This window comes from Benincasa hispida, chromosome 9, assembly GCF_009727055.1.
Source record: "Benincasa hispida cultivar B227 chromosome 9, ASM972705v1, whole genome shotgun sequence".
Lineage (NCBI taxonomy): Eukaryota > Viridiplantae > Streptophyta > Magnoliopsida > Cucurbitales > Cucurbitaceae > Benincasa > Benincasa hispida.
In genome coordinates, this window is record NC_052357.1 from 25,057,074 (window position 1) to 25,065,969 (window position 8,896).

At 32.1% G+C, this 8,896-nt stretch overlaps 1 protein-coding gene across 1 annotated transcript; it reads left to right on the plus strand.

Annotated features, from left to right (window-relative positions):
• The first annotated feature begins 1,174 nt into the window (after nt 1–1,174).
• Nucleotides 1,175–3,702, plus strand: LOC120087284 (F-box/kelch-repeat protein SKIP30-like). Its single transcript, XM_039044230.1, has 2 exons — nt 1,175–1,330; nt 2,406–3,702. The coding sequence occupies exon 2, from the start codon at nt 2,451–2,453 to the stop codon at nt 3,492–3,494; it is 1,044 nt and encodes a 347-aa protein (XP_038900158.1). The 5' UTR covers nt 1,175–1,330; nt 2,406–2,450; the 3' UTR covers nt 3,495–3,702.
• Nucleotides 3,703–8,896: the final 5,194 nt, after the last annotated feature.

The window sequence follows — 8,896 nt, forward strand, 5'->3', positions numbered from 1 at the left end:
GAGGATTTGATCACCATATATCTCCTCGGTCTCTGCTGAATTTTTCTTGTTTTCTATCTGCCAAATCTTAGAAAGTACCACCCACCAAGCTTATGTCCATCAACCTACGTCTCTATTTGAAGATTCATGTATGGAAGGATTTAGAGTGGTGAGGGGATGAGATTTTTCAGCCCTTTATTTGGGGATTATCAAATTTAGAATTTGATTTTTTTTTTTAATTAGTTATACGTTTTATAATTGCACAAAATTTTGAAAGTGATCACACAATTTAAACAAAAATAACATTTACTTAGGCAATCTAATAATATTCTCATACAACACCGAACACATGTATTACTTATTCCCATGAAAAGTTGATAAAATTTTTTATACAACCAAACATAGTTATCTTTAATTCCCACACATACTATTCTGTGACATTGTTTTCCATTGTTTTCCATGCATAACCAAACATAATCATCCTTGATTCCAAGCAATTTTATTTCCAAACATATAATTCGCAAAAAACCTCAATCCAAACGCCTCATAAAGGTTACGGTAAAATAAAAATTGAATCAAATTTTCAGCCATGAATTAATTCTAAATTTTTTTTTTTTTACATTTTCCCTCAACTTTTGTCTTCTTCTTTTATATTTTAGTTTTTTTTTTTTTTTTTTTTGCATTTTCGGAGAATCTTTTACTGTGAAATTCAAATTCTTAAAGGGTTTAAAATAAAAATTGAATCAAATTTCTAGCCACTTCTAATTTTTTTTTCACATTTTCCCCAACTTCCATCTTCTTCTTTTATTTTTTAGTTTTTTTTCATTTTCGAAGAATCTTTTAATGTGAAATTCAAATTCTTAAACCTCGATAAAATAAAAATTGAATCAAATTTCTAACCAAGAATTAAGGCTAAATCTATTCTTTTTCACATTTTCCTCAACTTCTGTCTTCTTTTATTTTTTTATTTTTTTATATTTTTGAAGAATTTTTTATTGTGAAATTTAAATTTTTAAAGGTCCACGATAAAATAAAAATTGAATCAGATTTCCAGCCACATGTTGTTACCCTATTTTTGTGAATACTTTTTCTCCCCACCTAACTCTTATAATTATTTTTTGAATAATTGAATATTCAAAAAATAGAGAACAAAAATCAACTAAAGTTCCTTTATACAAATTGATTAAAAGGAAAGTTAGTATTGAATCTTTTTTAATAATTTAGCCTACATTATCCAAATCAACGATTACGGCCTCATATTTTTTCTCAGGGGGGGCGTATCTTGAAACTACTCACTGAAAGAGCTCGATGGACTCCAGAATCGTTTCATCTTGTTTGGTTTTGTTCTGAGGTGAAATCGAAATCCTTCTATTTCTCTAATATTGACCTAATTTAGAGTTGTCGAACCATTTTTTAGTATATAATTACCTTTAATTTTACGGAATACTCATTTAAGCTTTGAATCTGCAATTGATATGGCTTTCTGGTGTGATTTATTGTTTAATGGCTTGAATAGATTATGGGATTTTAGTTAGTACTACTTACATCGTATTTCTTGTGTTTGGATGTTGGAATATACTGGAATTTTCTTGAATCGTCTGATAAAACATAAAATAAACCTTGATTTCAAGGTAAATGAATGCAAAACATGTACCCAGATTCAAGAAATGGATTTCTAATTTTATACTCGTCAACTTAATAATAGTACAGGACTTGACTCTTGGAGAGTTTGAACTTATTTTTTGATTTAGCTTCTCAATTCCATAGCAGACTTTAACCAGAAAAATCTTATTGTTAATTGGCGCATTATGTTTTTTTAATAGAAAATATTTGGTTGAGATGTGCTTATATTTTTGTTGGCTAAATTCTCAGAGTTAACTTGGGAAAATCCTTGTGAAATAGAGGCTTCATTTATCAAAACTTTGATGTTTTTCTGAGATACAAATTAAGTTTTGCTGTTTGGGAAATTTGTTTCTTGCAGTTATAAAAATGGCTATTAGTATTACCTAGAGACACAACTATCTTTGATGTCCTCTTAATCCATTTATTTTCATTCTAATTTTGTACAATCACAGCCAACAATAACAATTTCACTGATTCCACTAATCTTTATCGATATCGTATATAATCTAAGCTCCTTCATTCTTTCTCTATTAGTCTCTAATGTTTATGATTTTAGTTTTAAGTACGTTTATGATTTTTGTTTTAACTATCTCATGTTTTTTTTTAATCTTTGTTTAATCTTTTTGGCTTGGAGTCCTTTTTGTAGTTTGTTTGGGTCTCTACATTTTGTTGGGCTTGGTTTCTTTTTCGTAAGCTCTTATACATTATTTCATTCTCCCAATAAAAGCTCGGTTTCTTACCAAGAAAAAAAAAAAGAAAAGAAAAAACTATATGAGGGTCTTATAAATTTCTTGATGTTTCAGTTAGCTGGCTTTCTGAGTAAAGACTAAACAAAACGAAGGAAAATCATGTCTTCTCTGATTGAAGGCCTCCCTGATGCAATTTCTCTTAGATGTCTTGCGTATATCCCATATTATCTCCTCCCTAAGTTGGAACTTGTTTCTCGCTCTTGGAAAGCCGCTATTCGTAGCGCCGAACTGTTTAGAGCTCGACACGAAGTTGGTCTATATGAGGATTTTCTATGTGTATCCTCTTACCATCCAAATAATACATGGCAGCTTTATGACCCTCTTCAGAACCTTTGGATGACCCTCCCTGAACTTCCCTCAAAGAGAAGGCACCTTGCAAATTTTGGTGCCGTCTCCATTTCTCAAAAGCTGTTTGTTCTCGGTGGTCGCAGTGATGCCGTGGATCCAGTGACTGGTGACCGTGATGACAACTTTTCAACCAATGAGGTCTGGTCCTTTGACGCTGTAACCCGAATGTGGTCTATGCGAGCACCAATGCTCGTGCCACGTGCTATGTTTGCCTGCTGTGTTGTGGATGGGAAAATTGTAGTTGCAGGTGGCTTCACCAGCATATCAAAATCAACTTCTAAAGCAGAAATGTATGACTCTGAGAAGGATATTTGGATTCCATTACCTGATCTACCTCACACCCATGATTCAACCTGCATTGGATTGGTGATTGGAGGAAAAATGCACATTGTGTACAATGGGGAGTCCACAGTGCAAGTTTTTGAGAGTTCGGAAATAAAATGGAGAGTTGAGGATTATGGTTGGCTTCACGGCCTCAAGGCTGTTGTTGGAGATTCACTCTATGTCATGAGCCTAACACAAGGATTTGTCTTCAAGCAAGATGGACCAGATTGGCAGGTTATTGTTTTGGCAACTCAATTTCTCCGACGGATCGGGATGGCGGTTATCGGTTTTAGAGGTGAATTATACATGATTGGAGGCGTAATTCACTCGAACCGCGGCAATGGAGATCTTATAAAACTATCTGACGTGCGTGTTCTTAACCTGAGGGATGAGAAACCAACTTGGCATTGTGCTGCTCAAATGAGTCGATGCCAGGGAACTGTTCTTGGATGCACAGAGTTGAGAATATAGGATTTGAATGTTGCCTTCTCTACCGTTCCTCCCCTAACAAAGAAAGTAATTCAGAGACCCAACACTGTAAATTTATATTAGGTTAAATTACATCTTTGAGTCTGTGTGTCTATTTAGTCCTAAACAATATGAATTTAAATTTTGTATCTAATTCACTGTAAATTTTAGAACGGTCTAATATATCATTCAACTTTTAACTTTGTGCCTACTAAACTTCTGAATTTGAAGTTTATCCTTAAAAACTGTGTCATGTGTGAACGTATCTTTTTAGTCTTTTAAGTTTATCATTTTTATTCTTCAATGTTAATTCTTCAGTGTCAATGCATCTTTTTAGAAAATTTTGCTACTTTTTCCTTATTTTATCGGCTGGTTTCCATAATAGACTATTCCAGGAAAGTTCTTGCTATACTCTATTATTCATTGAAATAACATTAAATGGAGGTTTCATCGACCGAAGCACTTGCCGTTATAAGTTCCTATTGCCCTAAAGAGATGACAAATCCGTTACAGGGCTCGTAATAATTAACTTATTTTCATTCTAAATTAGAGTGTACTGGATTGGATTGAGTTGAAGCATTTGGATGTTCGAGTTACAAGTTTTTTCAATCCAAACAATCGTGTTATTAAATAATGAATCGAAACCAAACCAACCATGAAACATTTGGATTGGGTAGATTTGGGTTACTCGAGTTATTAATTAAAATTTTTGTTCTAAAAATAAGTAAAATGTTAATATGAAAAATTTTATTTAATTATTTTTATATATTGAATTAAGATTAACGATTCAATTTCAATTTATATTATGTGAAGATTTTCTTTCCAAATTATTTAAAAAAATTATTTTTAGGAGTTATTGGAGAACAAATTATTCAAAATAACTAATAAAATTAAATTAAATTAAAATTAATTTATGTATATATAATTAAATCATAATGAAAAAATATTTTTTGTTTTGAATTAGTAATGAGTTCGGGTTGGTTTGGTTAGTTGGTTTGGGTTATTTAAGGTGAACCCATGAACTAACCCAACCCGTACAGTTTTCATTTATTTGAACCCAACTAACCCAAACGAGTAATAATCCAACTGAAACCATATGGATTGTGATGGATTAATCGAGTTTTTCGAGTCATTAGGTTTTTTTGAGCACCCCTATTCTAAATATTGAACAAAATAATTAGTGGTAAGCAATATCGATAATCTGGAGATTGGGGTGGATTAATCAAGTTTTTCGGGTCATCAGGTTTTTTTAACATTCATATTCTGAATATTAAATAAAATAATTATTGGTAAGCAATATCGATATTCTGGGATTCAAGATCATGTCTGGTCTGATCAGTATATTAAACATTCAATATTTAAAAATTAAAAAAAAAAATTATTCATCTACTAAACAAAAAATTGCAAGTATAAATTTCATTATACATACATTTAATTTTATATCTATTAGAACTTTTTTTTAATAGTATATGTTAAGAAATATGAAATTGAAAATGAGAGGTCTATCAAACATTTTAAAAGTTCAATAATTTATAAGATATAAAATTGAAAGCCGGTGAATTATATTTGTAATTTATTTTTTACTCATTTATNATATTTGCAAAGCTTCCATTTTCAACAAAAATGTGCTCGAAAATAGTACTCTAGTGTTATGGTAATATGAAAAAATTTTCATATTACCTTCGTTCATTGCTTACCATTAAAGTAACATTTAAGATTTATGCGTGGTTCACAAAATAAATAAAAAAATAATTTAATAAATCGTGTTTAACGAGAGCTTGGAGAATTTTATGATGGAGTTGGTTTTGCACGGTAACAATTTTATTTTTAAGGGTTATTTTCAAATATAATAAAATAAGTCAAATTATTTATAAATATAGTAAAATGTCACTGTCTATAATTCTCTATCGCTTATAGACATTGACATTTTGCTACCTTTAAAAATAAGTTTAACAGTTTTGTCATTTAGAATGTTTAAAAAAAATAATGTTATTTTAATATATATTAACAAAAATAGGGTAGAGTTGTAAATATTGACAAAAATAGGTTTTTTAATCGTGTACCCGGTACACAATTACGCCTGAATCGTGTACCCGGTAGGGGTGTTCAAATAACCCGGTAACTCAAACAACCCGGACTACCCAACCCAAAATATTGGAATTAAATAAAACTAAAATCAATATATGTATAAATAATTGTGTTATAAGTAATAAAAATATATATTTTAAAGTTAATAATAAATTCGGATTGGTTCGGGTTATATTAGGTGAACCCATGAACCAACCCAACCCAACCCAAACCGCACGGATTGGGTTGGGTTGATCAGTTTTTTGGGAATGCTTTAGAAGTGAAAATTGTCCTCATAAACCAACACATAGGATTGCTCCAAGCTAAGCACGCTTAACTTTAGAGTTCTTATAATTGAGCCACCGAAAAGGAAGGTGTACCTTGTTGGTATAGGTAGTAACTTTCAATTCTTTTAAGCCTTTCTTAGCCATACTTTCATGTCCTTATGATCCCTCTCATTCGGATGTGATATCGGTTCATTCATGTATCCCTCCTGAACTCGGGTTGTTACATATTTGGGTTATTTGGGTTGCCAACCCAACCAACCCGAATTTTCGGGTTGATCCTAAAAATACCCTCAACCCAACCCAACCCAACTCATGTACACCTCTAGTACCCAGTACACGATTAGCCCTAAATCGTGTACTCGGTACACGAGTGTCTGTTGATCTGGCATGCGCAGACTGCTAATATGGAAGTCATGCAGCATTGACTGGTACACGATTACCTCAAGTCGTATATTGGGTACACGACTTCCTTCTCCATTAAACCACCGCGACTCTTCTTCTTCCTCCGAAAACTTCGATCTTCCTCCATCCAAACATCGTCCGAAAACCTCCGTTTTGCCTTATTTTCTCTTGTTGCTGCCACCATGAGTCGATCTATCAAAGGATTTTCTTCATCCGAAGCATTTTCTTTGACCAAGGTAAAGTTTTTTCTTTAATTTTTCTCAATATATGTATTTGTTTATAGTTTATCTGAAGCATTTTTTTATAAAAATGAGGATCAAGTTCGAAAATGTATAATTTATGGATCTACCAAATTAAATGTATAATCTTCATATATATATATATATCATTTTGTTTTCATTTGGGCTGAACTTAATGTGTAGTTTATGGATCCATGATTTATTTTTGGATATATGTTGAACTTAGAAATTAGATTTTATTGAGCTATTTTTCTGATGATTATGTTGGCCTATTTGTTGGGTAATTTTTTTTATGAGTAATTTGTTGGATGATCATGTATTTGTTGGGTTGAATCTAGAAATATATGTATATATTTATAAAAATGAAGATTGCTTCATATATATATTATTTTGTTTACATTTTGGCTGAATTAAATGTATGATTCATGATATATTATTTTGTTTTTATTTGGGCCGATTTAAATGTATAGTTTATGGATCTTAGATTTGGGCTGATTTAAATGTATAGTTTATGGATCTTAGATTTAGGTTGATTTAAATGTATAATATTTAGATCTTATATGTTAAACTTAGAAATTGGATTTTGTTGGGTTATATATTAACATTTTTTTTTCCGACTATAACAGTTGAAAAAATCATAATAAATATGTCGATGCGTCCTGAAGATTTAGTTATTCTTAAACCTGAAAATGATGGAGACAGTGACATTGATGTTGAAGTTGATGAATTATTTGGAAACGATAGTAGTGGGGACATGTCAATAGATGTTCACCCAAATAGATGGAGAAATTACAAATTCAACATGTGAACTAGGGTCTAGTTTGGAGGAAAGGAGTATAGGTGTAGATAATTATAGTTTAATATAGAAAGGAATGTTGTTTAATACTAAAGAAGATTTACAGCTTGCTGTAAAAAAATATTGTGTGACAGAACACTACGAGATTATTGTAGCGGAATCAAATCAAGATATTTGGTATACATCTTAGAGGGATGGTTGCGATTGGAGGTTATGGGCATGTTGGTGTAAAACTCATGGGATGTTCGAAATCACCAAACTTCAAGGGAACACTCATGTTTGTTTTCAGAATTGACACAGGATCATTCACAGCTTGATTCAAATTTTATGAGTATCGAAATCCAAAATTTGCTTAGAGTTGATCCTGAGTACCTGTGACCCTACTTCAAGAAGCAATTAAAAACAATATGGCTATAATGTTAATTATAGACGGGTGTGGCAAGCCAAGAGAAAAGCGTTGATTGTTGTGTTTGGTGATTGGGAGAAATCATATTCAGAGCTTCCTTATTGGTTGAGTGCTCTTGTTCATTACAATCCATGAACACGAACAGATTGGTATTTCCTTAGTTTTCCAGGTACGACTATTTTTTGTCGGCCATTAATCCAGATCGATGAAACTCATCTCTACGGAAAGTATAAGGGGAAATTATTGATCGTCTTATCTATTGATGCAAACGGGCATATATTTTCCCTTGCTTTTGCTATTGTTGAATGTGAAAATTCGTCCAGTTGGTCATGGTTTTTGTGGGCATTGCATGAATATGTTACCCAAAGAGATGGTATTTGCATGATTTCTGATAGACATAAGGGCATTCTTGCTGCAATTAATAATGAGAAAATTGGTTGGAGTGAACCTAGAGCGTACCATCGATATTGTCTTTGCCATGTTACCAGTAATTTCAATACGAAATATAAATCAAAGCAATTAAAAGATTTGGTGTTTAAGATAGGAAATCAATACCTAAGGCGCAAGCTCATTCGGTGCATGAAAAAATTGAAACAATTGAACCTTGGATGCCTTGAATATTTTTCAGATAATGACTTGAAAAATGGACCCAATTACATGACGGTGGGTACCGCTATGGGTGGATGACAAGCAATGTAGCTAAATGCATTAATGGTGTTTTCAAAGGTGCTAGAATGTTACCAATTACTTCTTTGGTTAGGTTAACATTTTATCGCACAATATTGTATTTTGAACATCGAATACAAGAAATCAGTAAAGCACTCGATCATGGGGACATGTATACAAAATATGCCTTGAGAAAACTTAAAAGGTGGGAAAAACGAGTATATGCGCATACGGTGACATCTATTGACAGGGAAAATCAAACTTTTGAAGTACAAACTGGCATAAGTATATTTCTCCCTATAAAGGACAACACACACAATTTTGAGCTTGAAAGAAGGAACATGTTCTTGTAATAAGTGGCAGTCATTCAAGATTCCATTCTCTCATGTAATTGCAGTTTGTAATTACATGCGTTTGACATACATACCACTTATTGATGAATGCTACAAAGTATCCAATTTCAAGCGATGTTATGAAGGTCGCTTCCATCCAATAGAATACCTAGATTATTGGCCAAAATTATCATTTACAGAAGTTCATCC